Here is an 18648-nt window from a genome sequence, read left to right on the forward strand (position 1 = left end):
AAGTCTAATTGTAGTTTTGCTTATAATTAAGGCTGCCCATCACCTTTCAAAGAAAAGCTGTGTTCTCAAGTTGCTATAAGTCTTATGTCTGCAGTGATGTTGCACAGACATTACATAAAAGTGGAATTTCATTTAATGAGTTACAACTTTGTTTTGCTACTTGGCTATAATCAGACGAGAGAGGGCAGGAAATTGACCTCCAAAATGATTTCCCAGGGAGTGGAGATTTATAATGAGAAAACTTTCAAGAAACCATAAGTGTTGTCTTCAGATGCATCACGCTGACTTGTCTAGATACAAAATCCATAAGGCATTTTGCACCATACAGAAAATATCAGAACGTTGGCATAGCGGGGAGGAGCATGCTCATTTATTTTCAGGTCAGTATTGTAGCATTCATCAGTGCAGTCTGGGAGACAGAAGACCTGTGTTATTTAGTTGAAGCAGTTTTTAAAAAGATGAAAGGAACATTCTGCAGGATGCCTCACAGGATGCAATTCCTTTAACAAATGGCATGTCTGGCTTTAATAACTGGACGCATTTCTTTACAAACTACAGAAACAGTTAAAAGAAGAGTTTCTTTGGAGTCAAACATTGGAAAGAGGATGAAAGAAATAACAGAACCTCTTAAAGGTAACGCTCACATTACCATAGAAAGAGGAGACCTTTTGTAATATACAGCCATACTGTTAGATTAACTAAGCTGCAATTTTAAAAACTAACGTTAGAGAGAGTAAATATACCCTAAACCAGAATGCATTACATTACTGCAATGCTTTAAACATGCCAACGTTGTTGATCAATGTTATTTACTATCATTACACACACACCTGCTAGACAGCCACATCCAATAAAGTATCAGTGTCCTCATCACAGCTTGTGGTTGCAGTTCATCAATCGCCAGATGAAGCTGTACTCGGTCTGCATATCACTCACTTGCTACTCAAGGGATGTGATGCAAAAATGAGCCTTGGCATCCCTTGGCTGGCACAGTGGTGTGTACAGCTGGGGGAAAGGAAAGGGGAAGGCTGTCCCCAGCTCCTAAGCTCATGACAAGACAGAAATGATAATTGCACACACCCAAGTGGGTGTTTAGTCTGCCTGCTAAAGGCAAATGAAAGACACCCCAAAGTCTTATAGATAGATGAAGGCAAAAGAAAAGAAAAAAACAGATGAATAATTATTACTCCTGATGCAGAAGAATTTTGTTAAGGCTAGGATAAACCATAGTTCTTATTCACTATAAATCAAAGGCTACAGATTCCGGACTTCCTGCATGCCAAGTACAAAAATTTTGCCTGGAAAGTGAATACTGGAGTAATCAGTTAAATTAGCTAATACAACTCACTGCTCTTCATTTCTTTGTAGATGGTTGCCGCAAGACACATCAAGAAACATCAACACACACCAAAAACTGAAATCAAGTTTTCTGTGAACTTTAATTGTGACCATGTAATGGGACTACTCAATACCACAGCACTTTGGCTTAGTCAAACTGCTTGAAAATTAATGATGCTTATGAGAATATGTAGCACCAGTGCAGGTAGGATCCAATTAATGTCGCATTACCTAATGAATAAAGTTTTCATTGGTTATCTGGGGTATTACATTCTTTTGAAAATTGAGAAGAGTTGTGACAGTTTCATAGAACTCCCCTTGTGACAAATATATAAGTATCTTGCTCCCCTATCCATAGCTATCAGGCTCCCAAGGGGCTTAAACACACTGCTGATTCCTCTAGGTTTGCCTGTGCTAAGGGCATTTAATATAATAAATGGTGGGAGTGTTTGCTTTCTTTACTTCAAGTCTATTTTAAACCCAGTCATAGAGAACTGAGAAAGTAGAAGAGAAAAGCCCAGGGCTCAGACATAAGTCTATCAAGCCTTGCAAAAATTTGAACATTTAATTTTTCTCATGATTTACAGAATCAGAGCTCAAGTATTTAGAATGGACTTTAGCATTATTGAATGTACTCTTTAGAGAGTCATTTATGACTCAGAAGATATTTGTATCAAATTTTGTAGGAGTAACTTAGCAATCATTTAGAAGAGATCTTATACATTATTTTACCATCTTCAACACAACATAAAAGACCTTCATTCAGTTTCCCCATTAACACTGTCAATGTATATCAATTTTCATTTGAAAATTTCAGAATCCTTTACTACATCCTGACTGCTCAGAACCCTAAAGTATTTTAAGCCATATATCAGCATGGTGAAAACAAGACACAGAATTTGACAAGCCACAAATTATGACTCAGTCAGAATCCAGCTTCTAATGAGTTTCCTAACACACACATTATCCTTTACGCTGCCTTCCACTTTCCACCCGATCCTATTCACCATCAGACTCCTCTGATCTGGCAATGAGCAGATTGCACCTTCACATTGACACTACCTGTAAGTCACCCTCTTCTACCTTCACCACTGACATTCATGGCAGCTACAGCAAACCAGATTATTCAAACTGGAAGTGAATCTGTGTCTGCCTTTCATGTCCTCTAAGAAGGCACACACAACAGAACCATAAACAAACCCCTTCAAATACTTTTTAGAGGGTTAACAAAATCTCTCTAAATAGTCCTGGTACAATCTAAGAGATCTTTCATTTCATATATTATTTTCTTTAATGATGCAAGAATATCTAGTCCTATCAGCCGGTTGCATTTCCTTATTGGAATGGGATACAGTGTGTCTTCTGATGAGATAAGAACACTTGGGCAAACTTCCTTTCCTATCTCTCTGAACACAGCCCGAGAACTTACTGAATGCTCCAGTTCATCGGACACACAACCTATCAGCATAATTTTAAAGCAATTGGCAAACTTCAGGCTTAACTTTCAAACAAGTATCTTGGCAGGATTTCCACTGTGAGATGACATTTTATCAGAATTATTCTATACAATAAATATATAGACTATATAGGATATAAAGATATTAGTTCTTACATGCCATGAAGCACAGAACAGCTCCAATTGCCATGAATGTGGCTAAACTCAATGTAATGATAAGCACTACACCACTTTTTGAGGAAGATAAAAGACCAACTGGTGTTAGCACTGTATGCTTAAACATGCAGAGATCAAGAGTGAAAATTAAGGCTGCACCTGCTATATGCTGCCAATATTTTCCCTGAGGGCTTGTAAAAATCTCTACCCTGTCACCTGTAATAAGACTTCTCCTTATGGTCTAAAAAGGGAAGAGAAGAAAATCATAAATTCATGGGGTTAGTTATAACTTGGCACTTGAAGTTTAACTCTTGTGTCACTACTAAGAGGAAAATACAGAAATTACTACTATTATTTAATTAGTATTAATTATTACTGAACTGCGGATGATTTCAGGGAGCAGCTCCACATCCTAATAGACAAGAATGCAACCCTCAATACTCCCATAGTAAGCTACAAGATCAGAAGTGTGTATGAGAAGGTCACATCAGTAAGCATCCAAGGGGAACTCATGCAACATGCAGACCCTCATCACTTGACTTTGTGAGTCTTGTGGAACTCATGAGCCAACTCAAGCTCTGTGTTACAAGTCACATGACTTGCACATACTACTACATGGCAACTACTATCACTACCGTATCACCCAGAAACATCCTCAGGAGCAGAAGTGCTTACCCAGCTGCACGAGTGACTTGTGTGAAGATGCTCACCACATGCTCTTATGTAAGGATTGACTCAGGTGATAGACAAGCCTCCTTCACTTGTAGGTTCTGATTGGTCTATGCTCCTGACTTCTTCCCTGCATGTGATAGGTTGTTCTTGTCCTTACTTGCATAGAGGGATATGAAGAATAAGACATCTGAAAGGTGATAATGACTGGAGTTTGCTTTGACCTGTGGATACTTGCATGGGGACAGCAGCAACCCAGGTTGAAGGAACACCTCCCCAGTTGTGATTTCTCTAGGAATCTCACTGACTTGAAATAAATACAGAGATACATACTGACAATTGCTATCCCACACTCTTTTTGTTGAACATCTGTAGTAGGTAGCAACAGACTGCCCACTGCTGCCAAATCTTCTTCCGCTTGCGAAAGCCTGCCAGTAGCATTACCCTGACTTAATTTTGGAAAATAAATGTGAAAAAGCATTACAGAGATCTATGAAGAAATGTTTTGGTGCTAGCATTCCAGCATCACCGCCATCCAAGTTGGTTCAATTTAAATAATTTCCTTGATGGTGAAGGATTTCTGATGTTGTATAGACAAATCTTTCCAAATCAGTCACTTGATTTACACAAAAGCTATATCTTGGCCCCACACCAAGCCTCTGGTCCAATGATGAACACCACAAACCATTGCTGAACACAGGACTGTGAGCTAGACGGTCCCATGAAGTCAGTGAGTGCTAGCAAGGTCAAGACTGGTATTTAAGGCAAGCCATCACAAGCTTGAAAATCAGGAAGCGTAATTATCCAAACTGAGATCAAAAGGAAATAGAAGAGGTAAATCAGCACGAAGATCTACGTTGGATCACAGAACTACATATACTTTAATAAAAATAAACAAAAGAAAGGGATTGGAGGTGGCAGATGAGTCTCAGTTAATTACAGAAAGCATACACATGGTCAGCCACCACAAGCACTCCACAATGTGACACACAGGCTGGAAAATAGCTAGCCAATGCAGGAATTTACAGAGCTCATTCACAAACTGCATACATGGTGTCATCACTGCCTGTGGATGAGGTCATTTCTCATACATATATTGGTAAATCTATGCTACAAAATAATAACTGATAGGAGAACACATAACTTATTGTATTGGAAATGCTTTTGGGGGACCTGGGCTTTGTTTTCAAACTGCTGGATTAGTTCTAATGCCTTTAGTTGCTGTTTGAACAACTCATCCCACCCAATGTTTAGTACTTACTATACTGCCATAATTAAAAGACAGGAGTCATGAATGAAGGGTTGTGTTCAGTTTTGTGACTGGAAAAGGTTGAGTCACTGGTGTCCATGTAGAGGTGAGATTTAAGAGATAGGTCCTAACCCCTGGGCAGTGACATCCACACATAATGGGACACAGGGAACATTTAGGCCTTACATCATTGCCAACAGATAAACGTGCAGCCACAAAAGGAGGCGAGGTGCATTCCAGATCCTTACTGCCCACTCAGGATCTGCAAGGTTATGGCTGGGATGCTGCTAGTCAGAAACCTTTTTCAGAGATGTGTGTTGGTCAGGCAGTGCCTAGCACTTTGCCCTTTGTTACCTCCCTCCTCTGCATCTTTGAACAAGAAGCATTACAAAGTTAGATTTCAGTTTATACATACAATTGAGTTGAGTCTAGCTCAAATCTAGATGCAGCAGATGAACCCAAATTTTGGAAGGCAGCAGTCTGAGGAGGTCTCTCTCCAAAGTTCTAACTGCCTACAAAGCTTTTGCCATGTCCAGGGTCTGCTATGTACAGAAACAACCCTACTCTCCAACTTGGAGTATCAGGCACAAGATAAATGTTATCTGAACCAGGACATCATCATAGCCAATGTACGCAGGAGATGGCTATCATAAAACTTGCATTCCTCAGTAATAGCACAACGCTGCTCTTAAACATCTAGATATTAATACTCTGCATGTGTCCAGCCTGCTAACAGTGCATTCCAGATGGTTTGGCTTTTTTTTTTTTTTTTTTTTTTTTTGGATTTGCAGCTTTGCCTCTTTTTTCCCCTTTTAATACTGTTTTAATAACTACTGTTTTTTTTTTTTTTTTTTTTTTTTTTTTAAGAGGAGGAAAATGGGGAAGTTATTACATGGGTCCTCAGTTTTCTCCATTTATTTAAAAAGAAGAGCAGCCCTGGGTCATTACTTACCCCTAAATGCCTTAGCAATTAGAAGAAAGACTAAGAAAAGATTTACCTGTTATTCAGTAGGGAGAGACAGATTTTAACAAATAGCATGGGGAAAGCAGAATTTTGAATGCCCTTCTCACACCAGATTTCACTGAGAGAGCAAGCTATGATCCTGTGTATTTCATAAATAACAACAGTAACAAAATCTAAATAGGGAAGCAATAAAACAGGTAGTATGCTAGATTTCATGAATCTCATCCTAAGGTACTCCTTGAACTAATGAAAATTTCTGTACTATTAATATTTACCTGAATTCACTCAGGAGATTCAAAGGGGGCCATTGTTAAGGGCTTACCCTTAAAACACAAGAATTGCTTAAGGAACTGAGAGCAGTTAGGATGAATCATCGTTCCTAGATGGGGAAAAAAGAACAAAACCTAAAAAAAAAAACAAACACAAAAACAAACAAACAAACAAAAAAAAAACAAAAAACACAACCTTCTACATGCCTATAAGATTTGGAAGATGATTAATAGCAAAAATAGATCCAGAAGTTAATCAGAAATTGAAAACACTATTATGACATTGTCCAAAAATAATTCACTTGCAGTAGGACTTACAATTTTTTATCTGTGGGAAATTAACATAATGCCTCCTCACAAGGATGGAGGTCCAAGTCCAGTTGAAAAATCACACTGCAGTGGAAATGTGTGCAGAGAGACTCTGAAGAGTAGCACTGAGACTCTTCGGTATGCCAGTGATGGCAGCATTTCACTGATCATACTATAGATATCAAGGCCTGTTTTTATCAACAAACTTCCCAAGCTAAGAGAGCAGAGATTTAGATTAGACGTCTGGATGAAATTTTTCTCAGAGGGTGGTGAGGCCACGGCACAGCTGCCTGGAGAGCCCCATCCCTGGAGGCACTCAAAGCCAGGTTGCATGGAGCCTTGGGCAGCCTGAGCTGGTGCTGGTAACCCTGCCCATGGTAGGAGGGTTGAAAAGAGATTATCTTTAAAGTTCCTTCCAATCCTAGCAATCCCATGATTCTACGATCTTCTACTGGATTAGTTGAGTTTTCACACTGCTTTCTAAACTCAAACAATATGGCTTCATTAATTCTGGGAATTAAAATTAAAGAAAGTTCAATCTCATCACTTAATTAGCAGGCAAGAACAACAACAAATGATGGGAGCTCACATTTCTGTCTAGAAGAATACCACAACCCATCCACCACAATGAAATGCAATGAAATGACAAACATACCAATTACAGGGCATATTATATACCTGGCAGTTGTTACTTCTGTCACATATGCATGATGCTCTTTCCACTTTCAAACAAGAAACTCTCAACTGGAGGGCAATCCTTGTCATGTATGACAATACAATTCCTTGTATTTGTATGATTAAAACTGAACTCACAAGAAACTTTTTAACCTACTAGAATATCCAAAAATCTTAGTTTCAATCCTGAATCCAGTTTCAATTCAAAACTCTAGCGCTTGCCTTGGTAACAAGACTGTTATAAATTATAGAGGTTGTACTTACAGCATTAGCTCTGGAGAGAAAGTATTTTGCAGAAATGACAAGACAATTGGGAGTTTTGCAGAGGAGACCAATATCACTGAAGCTGCTTACCCAAATTTTGCAAAATTCATCCAGATTTAAATGTTAAGGTTCGGCTGGCATATCCTGAAACTTCTCATATTGAAATACTATCGTTCACACTGAACCATAACACTCAATTCTTAAACTAGCATAAACTTTGCATACACATGAATGTTACATTCTCTATATTAAAAATTTACTTGCAGCCTGTGCATGACATTATGTCTGCCAGGTACTTCTAAGTTCCTACAATTTGTGCTACCTATTCATCTCTCTAATAATGTATTTTAAATCTGAAAACCTCTGGCTGATTCCAGTGAACCACAACTTAAAGAAAAATCAATCCTTAAAGAAATTGTACCAATTTTTTTCCCAAATTGTAATCTGTCCAAAATTCCGTTGTTTTGACAATTCAAGTCTTTTGAAGTCGTGGGATTTGGTGTGATTTTCCCCCAACCCATATTATTAGACCATATAAAATAAGAAACAGAAGATCCTCAGCTTCCTTAGGGAATGTATCATTCTCTCCTTCCAATTCTACCAGTTCCCAAAGGAAGAGATTTTGAAGCAGATACACTCATGCAAGTGAAGAATAGTTCTTTAAGCAGTGCAACTACTATAACCTGGTTTCCTATGCACCTTTTTTTTTTTTAGGTGACTGACTACTGACCTTGTAAAATGATTTAGACTGCAGCATTCAGCTCCACAAAGTTTCCATCACAAAATTTATGCAATCTCCTCACAGTCTGAATTTGCTTCTCTGGTAAGTTGTCTAAGCTGTGAGCTACAACCTGAGTTTTCCCCTGGTGTATGGTTTTCTCACCCACACATGAATTCTCTAATGGATAAGAGTTGAGTATGCATTGCAGCTTTTTCCTGAACATAATGATAATCAGGTCTTCCTTCTCCACTTACCCAGTAATTTTCAAAAAATTATAGAAAAATATAGATGTGTAGTATTTGACAGTAACAGTCAAATACTGGACAAAATATCCTATACAGCATACTGCCTATGTAGTACATCACAGGAAAGTGTTTTTGAGATACTTACCTCTCCATCATAATTGCACAAATTCAGATAATAAGTAAAAAGATTATAGATGAAAGAAGAACTGCCAGAGTGTTTTGACATGATCAGTCTTTTTGTTTGTTTGTTTTGCATTAAGTTATGCTTAAGAAAGCTAAAGTATACTTTATGCTTTGGTCTGATTCAAAACCTCACAGCAAACAAGAACAGTAGTTATCTCAACATATGTCACCTAAAAAAGATGTTCAGACATTCAGTTTTTGATATCCATAAATCTAGCTAATCTATTGCATTCTATTAATTGGAAAGAAGCATGGTTTATTTCCCTGTTCATTCTCCAGGTGAAGCCAAACAGCAACAGCCATGGAAATAAATGTACATGGGTGATGAAAGAATGTGCACAGACTCACAACTCATCCTTGTTTCTGCAGAGCACTTTTAAATTCCAAGAGGTATTTCAATAATGTTCTTCTCCAGCGTGAGAAGTTTTTATCCAGATTCCTTTTGTATTCTAGTATCAAAAGGTCCAGAATATTTTGTTCATTTCTTGTACTCATATACCAAAATGAAATAATACGTGCCTTATTGATTTGCAAAACTGTGCGTCTCAAACTTGAAATTTTGAACAATTAACCATACTGGAATGCACACATCTGATACCAACCCTGGTCTCATTAAAGGTCTTCAGACTACTGTACAATACAGTCAAATTTCTGATTTATGTTTGACTGCAGTTTGCATTCATTTTATATAGTTTATATGCATTCTTTATATGCATTATATAGTTTATATGCATTAGAATGCATAGTTTATATGCATTCTAAATATGTTCTGGTGCTAAAAAAGACAGCTACTATTAAAGATGTAAGATAATGAACGTTTGTATATACAAGTGCTTATAAGATTGCATTTACTGTCTTGATGAATATTAAACAGTTGCAGAGGAAACAGAAATACTGTAGGCTAAATAAACATATTCTTTGCTTTGCTATTTTTTTGTGTGTGAAGGTTTTTGGAAATTTCAACCCATAATCTTACATGCATTCTGTATTTGTAGGTACATCTTTGTCAGGAAAAGCTGTGAAATGGAAGCACTTGAGAGTGGCCTTTAAAAATTCTAACGTGGCCTTTAAAAATTCTATAGGTTTTACATTAATATCAGAAAGAATAATTTCCAAACTTTGCCCATGATTGAATATTTCTTTATTTAAAAACCATACCAAACTTTGAGATAATTAGCAGCACATATATGGATTATACAGTTGCTATTTGAGCTTGCCATAAAAATATGATGGGAAAGTCATAATCAATTCCATCATAGCCTGCAAAGTAAAGAACAAAGAGATGTCACTCTGTAGCAGTGATGGCTGCACCTTCAGGACTGCTTCCCCTCTGTGCTGGCCAAAGGGAAATGGCAGTCTGGCCATATCCCTCCATCCTGCAGCACGTTGTGCCTTCATAGAACTCCTCCAATAGTGCTGAGTTTACATTCAGGGCATAGACTTGGGGGTTTAAGTGCCACCTGCTTGTCAGACCTTGACCTAACAACCAAGCAAGAAATTTTGCAGGTTAGGCCTCAGTGTTCATCACGTATGAAAGCAGGCAAGTGCAAAATGCCATTCTCACAACAGCTCCTATTGAAGTAAGGATCTTATTCTACATCCTTTTCATCCTTAGTTTTCAGTAAGATAAGAAGATAGCATATGCAGAAATTGTGATCAAAGATGTTCATTACATTCAGGAAAAGTGCAAAAGATAAGCTAAAGGTGACCTTCTCACGTCCCTTATATTAGACAGTATTTTATGCAACAAAATCACAGCTATCACTGACTTCAGCTGCAATTATGAGTATTTGGCAATGTAAATCAGACCCATTGTCTCAGATTTGCAGACCCAGAAACCAAAACAAAAAGTAAATCCACTCAGCCAGATTCACCTGTAAAAGTTGACGCAGTATGTCCTACATCACACAGAGCTCTGCAGCAGAGGCAGAGATAAATCCACTCCAGTCTTTAATGGCTTTAATTACAAGGTCTTTTTTCCCTGCCACTATCTGCCTCACTGCCTGTGTAATCCAACTTATCAGTTGAGCACAACTCATCATTTGCACAATACAAGGCAGGGATCCTGCAGAAAAAAGCCCCAACATACCACCACAATTAAAATGAATCATCATGCTTTATAGTCCCATTTAAAGTGTAAGCAAAATTTTTGATTTCCTGTCTGTTGAGCACTTAGCTTTGTTGGAGAGCTGTTTATTGACACCATTCATGCATGGCCGCTCTTTGGTTTTAATTTAATAGAGGTTCAAGGATACAAGAAATGCCACCATATTGCTGTCAGAAACACACCAAGCTCACCAGTAGAACTCAACTGGTTGCAGGTTGCTGCCCTGTGCGGAACAGGATTATAGGGGGTAGTACAAATGTGGGCCACAGGGTTTCACCACTATGTATGACAACAGACAAAGACTGGTCAAGCAGGTCACTTCAGCTTGTTCAGGACCCTGCTCCCCAACTGGCAGAGCCTTCTGAAATTTGCCTATTCCAGTTCCATTGATCCATCTGTTCTGAAAACACAACCCTCTGTTATTCGTATTCCACCAAACTTCAATCCTCCTCCCACTGGATCTCTTAGCCTCCCCTTCCACATCTCCTGTTTAAGCCACCATATTCAGCCCATATCTGCTCTCTGGCACCTTTTCCTTTTCCCCTCATTTCCTTTATGAGACAACACCAATGCACATTGGCTGCTACGTACATGGCGCCTGTGGCACAAAACATTATCTTCAAGGAACTGCCCCATGGCTTCTGCACCTTACAGTTTCTGTTACTTTCTGACATAGCTGCCACTCTGCCACCATCCAGTTCTGAACCCACGTCTTGCATAACGGCATCTTCCCCATCAGTTTTACCAATGCTTTGGCTCCATTTGGGGCCAACAGCATTTTCAGAAGTAAGCCCCAGACTTCACAATTCCATCTCCTTTGCAATAATTCAGCAGTATCAATATTTGTTCTTCCACATCCCTTGCAAAAACAACTCATTGTAACATTTGGCTAATGTACACAAATCATCAAAATACAGAGAGTCAGTACAGAGCAGGGATTAATTCATGCTCCAGATAACATAAAGGCTAATGGTATAAATACTGAAAGTGTATGCCAGGTTGCAATGTTTCTGATAAACACTAGGCTATCAAGTTTCTTTTGGAGAAATCTCACCTAAAACGTGAAGCAGTAAGTGCAACTCTTGCAGTCAGTTGTAAAGTGGTAGATAGCCCAAAAGCATTTAAACAAAATGAGTAAAAGCAGGCCCCAGAGCTCTGTAAAAATCCCATCCCTTAAAAGGACACGCTTGCTGTTCTGTGAATCCTTCATACCTTCATTTTCTCAATGCACTGAATAAATGAGATATCACAAGGGGACAAGACGCTTTTTCAAACCCTTTAACCTAGTGAAAACCATAAGCGTGCCATTGCAGGGAAAGCTTTCAAATTTAGTACAATCTGGCTAGGAAACATCATTCACCAAGCATCAATAAATATTTAGTTACCAACATAGAAAAAAATTATATTCCTGTTTGTTTTCTTTTTCCTGAATAAAGGTTTTAATTTCTTGCATACATCCCAAGATCAAAAATGGGTTTCCATATTACATCACTGAACAAGCGAGACCAGTCTTTGAGTGAGACCAGAAGTTTAGGCCCTCCCATCTCCAGTTTTTCTATTTGCTCTCTTCTGCCTTTAATAAAGTGCTTCAGACCCAGTTTCCTTTGTAGAAACAAACAGATCATCCATCTCCCTGAATAAGATTAGGTGTCATCACTTCTCCCTTCTTTGGGAAATAATAAAAGTCACATTGCAGAGGGAGAAAAAAAAAAAAAAAAAAAAAAAAAGTATTTTTAAACCTTATTCAGCCAGGAACAGAAACTGTAACCTTGGATGCCATATGTGTGAAAGGAAAATAGTTTCAAGTTACAAAGGTCTGTGATTTTTTCTTCCTATGGATTTAGGATGGAAGAGGTAGTGATTTCTATTTGGGATTGAAAGGGTTCTACATCTTGTTCATATTTAAATATCAAATCTATTACAAGTCCAATTAGAATACTACTACTTTTACTTCCTAGTATCATGGAAATTTGCCTTCATTTTTCACCACTGCAGCTTAAACAGCTACTTTTCAGTGCAGTTAGTTCTAAGAAGCAATGCCACAAAAACTAAGCTAAAGAGGCAGTAGCAATGTCCCTGCAGCCCACTGCTTAGCAGATAACTGAAAGTAATCTTACATTAGTGTCCATATTTGTTTGCATTCTAAAAGCACACAAGCTTTTTGAAGTACTCCTGAGCTGTTCAGTTTTTGTACAAGAAATCAACTCACAGCTGTCTGATTAGGACCCACAGACAGGAGTTTTCCTTGTCTGGGATTCTCTGACTGCACTGATGTGAATTTTCTCACATTATTTAATCTTTCTAACACTTGTGCAGATTTTCCAATTATTGTTTCAAATAAAGCTTCACCACACAGGGTCTAATTGAAACTGCAAAGCATTCTGATTTACCACTTCTATAGGCAAACATTTCCAGCTTGTATACAGCACCCAGCCACAAACAAACAACAGAAATGTTGAGTCCTTTTATTTTCAAAACAAATGCGTGATGTACCATAATCTGTCAGTTAGGAACAACACGCAGATACGCACGCACACAACTGTAAAATAATTGATGTTTTGGACTTATTAGAAAACCAGTAATTGCAAATCCATTTAATTATTCATCTTACAGCATGGAATGAATGGTTACCTTTCAGCAGAGGAGCCCTCCGTGGCACAAGCACTTCTGTGATTTCCACCTGCTGATGCTGTTTCACCAGGTTTCCTTCACTGCCAGCTCTCAACATCTTTTCACCTAAACTAATTTTCCGCGATCGGCTGTTAAAGTCTTCTTTCCGAGACAGAGGTGATTTAGGAGCTGTATTTGCTGATAGAGGTCGAGCCAAGCGCGAAGGTTTGGACATTCTGACTCTGCAGGAATTTACCTGCTCCAAAAAGCAATTTCTAAGAAATCCTTCCCAGCGCCGAAGCTGGGGAGCGGTGCGTGCAGCGCAGCTGGGTTTGCAGCGGCGTGCTGCCAGTCCGAGCAGTTTTAAACAACAGGCGCGGGGTGGTCACGCAGCCCACATCTCCCAGACCTGTGGAATGCAAACGCCTGCGAGGGGAGCACAGGCGAGACTGCTCTGCGCGGAGCCCAGCGCCCTGGGGAGCAGATGCTCATCCCGGGGTATGCGGGGGCTCCTCCCCAGGTGTGGGGGGGGAACGCTGCCCGGGGTTGGGGCACCTCTGCCCCAGGACCTCTATACCGCTCTCCCAACAGGCAAATGCTCCCCCTGTTCTGAGGGACTGCTCCATTGTAATGTCAAAACCATGCTGCTCGAGTGCTGTGTGTTAAAAGCCTGATACCGAGAGTGTGTTTCTTTGGGTTGAGCAAGGCACGAGCTTAAAACGGATTAAATGATGCATATTTTCCCACCACTGTATTTTTTAATTCCCCCAAATAAATGAAGGATTGTCAAATGAGTATCACCTCTCACAGAAAAAAAAAAAAAAAAAAAGTGGCCTAAATCTTTTATCATTAGCCTGCATTACTAACACTATTGCTTAAGAATTAACACTGCACAGAATGTTGCCAGTCATACTTTTTCTTTCTTTCACTGTTGCATGTACACCTAAAGAATCCCTGGCCTCTTGCATACTACAGATAACCATGTTCTTTACTGCCTCTCCAAAGAATTAACTCCTGACCTCAGGCAATGTTATTTCAAGCCTCAGCTCCTAGGTGCTTTCCTCTGGAAATGCCTAGGCAGAACCTAACAAACTTCTCTGCCAGCCCCGTTCTTGTGAATGGTGCCAAGACTCAGAGTATTTGGACACATGAAAAGAAAATTCCATTCATCGTCATCTTGGAAACAACTTCCAAAGGGGAAAAAAAACAGAACAACACCAACACAACAAAACAGTGCAAGCCAGAGAAAACATCACAACTGAGGTAAAATCTTCACAGTTAATTTTAAAATGTACTCTTCAACATCCTAGGCAACCAGCATGGGACCTTGTTATTTCAAGGCTAGAACTAACATACACCAATCAACATTACCAGAGCAAAACTACTAATAGCTATTTAACAGAAATGCTTAAGAAGCAGAAAGACAGGAACATGTGACTAAATTATTACAGACATTCCTCATTTCCAGCCACAATAATTAAGCAATGCAGTGAAATTTTTGAATGTTAACTCCATATATTTTTCTCAAGAGTCTCACATTAAAGAGATAATTGTTTATGTTTCCTGTATATTCCTGTATGTTCCTGTTTCCTGTCTATTGTTTTGTTGCCCCATCAAGTACAGGACAGATTAAGTGCTTTGCCACAATACTGATGGCATTCTGCATATTGTTTTATCAACACTGTAAGATCACCGAGCGGAAAGAGTTCAGTGCTTGAGAAGGAACTTGACAGACTGGAGAGGAACTCTGGGCTGATGAACAGTGCTCAGACAGTAGGTCACACAGAAAGAAATGGAGCAAATAAGCAGGGATGAAACAAGAGTGCAAATGGAAAGTTAATCACACAACTGGAGTGGGAAATGAGTGAAGAAGGCCAAGAAGAAGCAGGGAGCCAGTGAGCATGTGAGAGCTCAGCTACACCAAGCCTATAGAAGGCTGTCACTCCCTCAAAAAACCTGAATTGTTTTGTAAGCACAGTTATTTCTAAGGCCTTCCACTATGATATCTGTACCAAACGCAAATATTCTCTGCATATCAGTTTTTAAGGAGGTACAATAGGCTCCAATACTCCATATGCATAATTTATATTAATTCTCCTAATCATGTGACAACCGTGATGTAAAATCCAGCTCTGACTGACAACATAAACAATGGTGGTTTTATTTTGAAATCAGTGTAGCTAACATGAAATCCTTCTGGAATCACCCTAACTAAGCACCCTTAGTGTAAACATGGTGCTCTTGGAAACAGCCTCCTCTGCAAAGCAGGAGCCTAACTGAAACACAAAAATTAACATTTAAAAATAAGAAAAAGGTTTTCTACAGTGAGAGTGGCCAGGTGCTGGCACAGGTTGAGCACAAAGGTGGTGAGGTATCTGTTCTTGAGTGGGTTCAACACCTGGCATGGCCGTGAGCATGGAGTCAGGCTGGGCAATCTCCAAAAGTACCTTCCCACCTCAACCATTCCATGATTCTGTATTGCCAAAATATATTCAGAATCTATTTATAATCTATTTTAAAACTAAAATCTGTCTGACAGAAGATACCCAGTCTTCTTTCTCCAATGTCCTAGCCATTAAACCATCCCATACCTGATTTTCCCTGTGGGGAGTATGCTTCCTTTCTGGTCATTACTCTCCTTCAGCATTGTAATAGTCTGTGACACAGTATTCTCAAATAAATAAATAAAAGGCCTTCCTTGTTCATTTTAAAGGCTCTTAGGCGTGAAACTAGTGATTTCAGCCATGAGCATATATATATATATATATATATACATATACATATATATATATATATATATATATATTAGACCTCTTGGGAAAAACAAAAAACAAAAAACAAAAAACCACATCTGCAAACAAGAGCCTATGTTGCAGATCTGGTCATGTTTCAGGTTAGATTTAGGCAGACTACATTACTTCATGCATGGGATGTGGCAGTGTGAGTGCACATGGCCCATGGGTGCCCATAAACTCGTTCCATCTGCAAATCCATTTCAGCCCAGCACCCCAAAGCCCCGGGCTGACCCCCCTGCCACACCACCACCCCCTGCACAGGATTCTAGTAAATCCCCCAGGCATCAAGGCTTTTAACAGCTTTCTGAAGCCCCAAGGTACTCTTTCTGAACGGCTCTTTAAAAAAAAATAAATTAAAAAAAAAAAAGGCAATACCAAAACAAACCCATCTCCTTTTCTCTTAGATTTCAGACAGCCAACTTGAACTATGCAGGAAGAGCACTTCAAACTGATGTAACTGACACACCACTAAGCACCTATGAAGTTCAGTTTGTCAGGTTCTGGTGAATGGCTGTGGGAAGTTTTCTAGTGCTTCGAGTCAATGAATCAGATCTGTCACTCCTACTGTTAATTTCTACTGTGTAAGGCAGACAAACAGTGCAGTCTCTACTTCTGAATAATCACATGTGTGTATACAAGTAATATTTTTAGAATACCATACACTTTCCATAGAGTGCTTAAAACAATTTTCCATTAGTTCCAAAACACAAGTCTTCTCTTTTTTGCCTAGAAAGTAAGTTACTGCTGAAGAGTGAAAATTTGTTACACGTTAGCTAAGAGAAGGCATTTTTACTGTAGCATATTAAACAGGTTATTATACTGCTATTAACTTAAGTAACGGTTGTGCCCCCGGGATTAAAGAAACATGACTAGAGATGTTATTAATCCAAACAAAGCATTTGGAAAGCTTGAAATTTCCTTTTTTGGGCACCCATGAAGTCCAAGTTTACATTCCCACATAAAGAGCTGGGTATGGTAGAGGATCTTTAGCATGTGAAGCAGAAAGAGTTGGTAGCTGATGCCATGTGGTTCACTATGTGGTGTTTCCTACACAGGAAAAGAGTTGATAAGAGATCTCTTCTCACCCAATGCTCTCCTGCATTTTGACCTGCAGCTGCCTAAAGAAGAGAGATACATACGCACAAACACTTTGTATCCAGCAGACTGCTTCTAAGCCATTGAGAGGCAACAACTGGTACGTGAGTAAATAGAAGTCGCAGGTGCAGAAGTTAAAATCATAAATTAATGAAGACTTTTCCTTACAAAATTGAGCAAGTAACCAGATGGTGTATATTTTCGGTACAAAATGAGAAATAAATGTAAAGGCACAAAAAGAGCAAGATCAGCGAGGAAAACAACTTCAGACGCAAATTACAGGTATGTAATGTGAAAAAAAAAAAAGTTTAGTGCTTCAGAGAGGTACATTTTCTAGCAACTGAAGCATGCAGAATTAGTGACAAGTTAATTTTGCAGATGTTAAAGCTTCCTTAGAACTATGTGCCAGTGCTTTACTTCTCCCCGTATGATTACTGAGATAGTTGTATACTATGTAATACAAAATAGGCTTCACCTTCAATACAGTGAGAGTTGTTTTAAAATATTTCACACAAGTCCAAAAATACTCATCTGGGTAAAATAAACTGGGCAGGAGGAGTCCAGTCAGCCATTCAGTGACAGGTGAACCCTCCAACAGAAAACAAGCACTATCTATGGCAAATCCTATTACTCTTTAATATGGTCTTTAAAAAAAGACTGTTATGAGTATTGAAGCAATCCAATAGCTGCCTAGAAGATGCTATAATTAAAGCAGAGCTGTCATTTCTATCAAAAAACCCTGTTCCAGAGATTTACTGCTCTGCTATAAAAATTCAAACTCAGCTCCAAGACTTAAGTAAAAAAAAAAAAAAAAAAAAAAAAAAAGAATGAAACCCTTCAGGTCTGGTTTAATTCCTTTTCTTCAATTTCTACAAAATTGAGCAACCTTAGTAAAACTTTTCTTGAACATAGAAGACTTAACAAGTGTGGTCTGAACACCTTATTCTGCCCTCAAACCAGAAATACCATCAAAAAAGGCAGAATTAATTTTATTTATTATTCTATTGTCACTTTTGCGCCTTAGATTTAGCTTTATTTCAGTAACATAAAACTGTGAATTTGCCTGAAGTCTATAGCCTGAGTATTTACCACATTGTATTTAGGCACATGTATTTAACCACATCATGGTCATGATTTTTCTAAACCAGTGTTTACACCAGAATTACCCCTGATCTGGTGGCATTCTGTCCTCAGGGTGCTTTTTGACTGCTGCACTTGGTTGCTTCCCCCACTGGAAGGGATGCACGAGCCCTAGAACATTTGCACATGCGTAACTGCTTCCACCCATGCGATGGGCTGTGCAGAAAACAAAGCAGTGGGGTGTTTGCGTGCAAACACAGCCAGTAACATTTGAACTATCTGCTATTTCCAGTTGGTGCCAACTGTGATGGCAGGCTTGGATACATTATATTGGTGAGATGATGCTTGTCATTAGATAATTTCAAAAGGAGCAATCAGCTGAGAGCAGCGTCCATGCACGTAACAAAAACTTCTGTTGTTTGTTTGTTGTTTTTTTTTTTCCTGCAGAATTTACCTTTTTCTA

The 18648-nt window shown here is 38.9% G+C and overlaps 1 protein-coding gene across 12 annotated transcripts in view; it reads right to left on the minus strand.

Annotated features, from left to right (window-relative positions):
* KIAA1217 (KIAA1217 ortholog) overlaps positions 1-18648 on the minus strand; it is a 342938-nt gene that overhangs the window by 215096 nt on the left and 109194 nt on the right. For 4 of the 12 annotated variants that reach the window (XR_008209409.1, XM_052695266.1, XM_052695267.1 and 1 more), the window contains exon 1: positions 13237-13370. The exons of 1 other annotated variant lie outside the window; for it this stretch is intronic. Coding sequence is in view for 10 of the 11 variants with exons in the window: in XM_052695266.1 (XP_052551226.1) it covers positions 13237-13333 (97 nt within the window). In the remaining variant the exon portion in view is untranslated. Of the gene's footprint in view, positions 1-13236; positions 13377-18648 lie in introns of those variants that run through there. 7 more of the 12 variants (XM_052695275.1, XM_052695268.1, XM_052695272.1 and 4 more) reach the window with 5 other exon arrangements.

Source organism: Tympanuchus pallidicinctus, unplaced genomic scaffold (assembly GCF_026119805.1).
Source record: "Tympanuchus pallidicinctus isolate F22 unplaced genomic scaffold, pur_lepc_1.0 scaffold3, whole genome shotgun sequence".
NCBI classification, from domain to species: domain Eukaryota; kingdom Metazoa; phylum Chordata; class Aves; order Galliformes; family Phasianidae; genus Tympanuchus; species Tympanuchus pallidicinctus.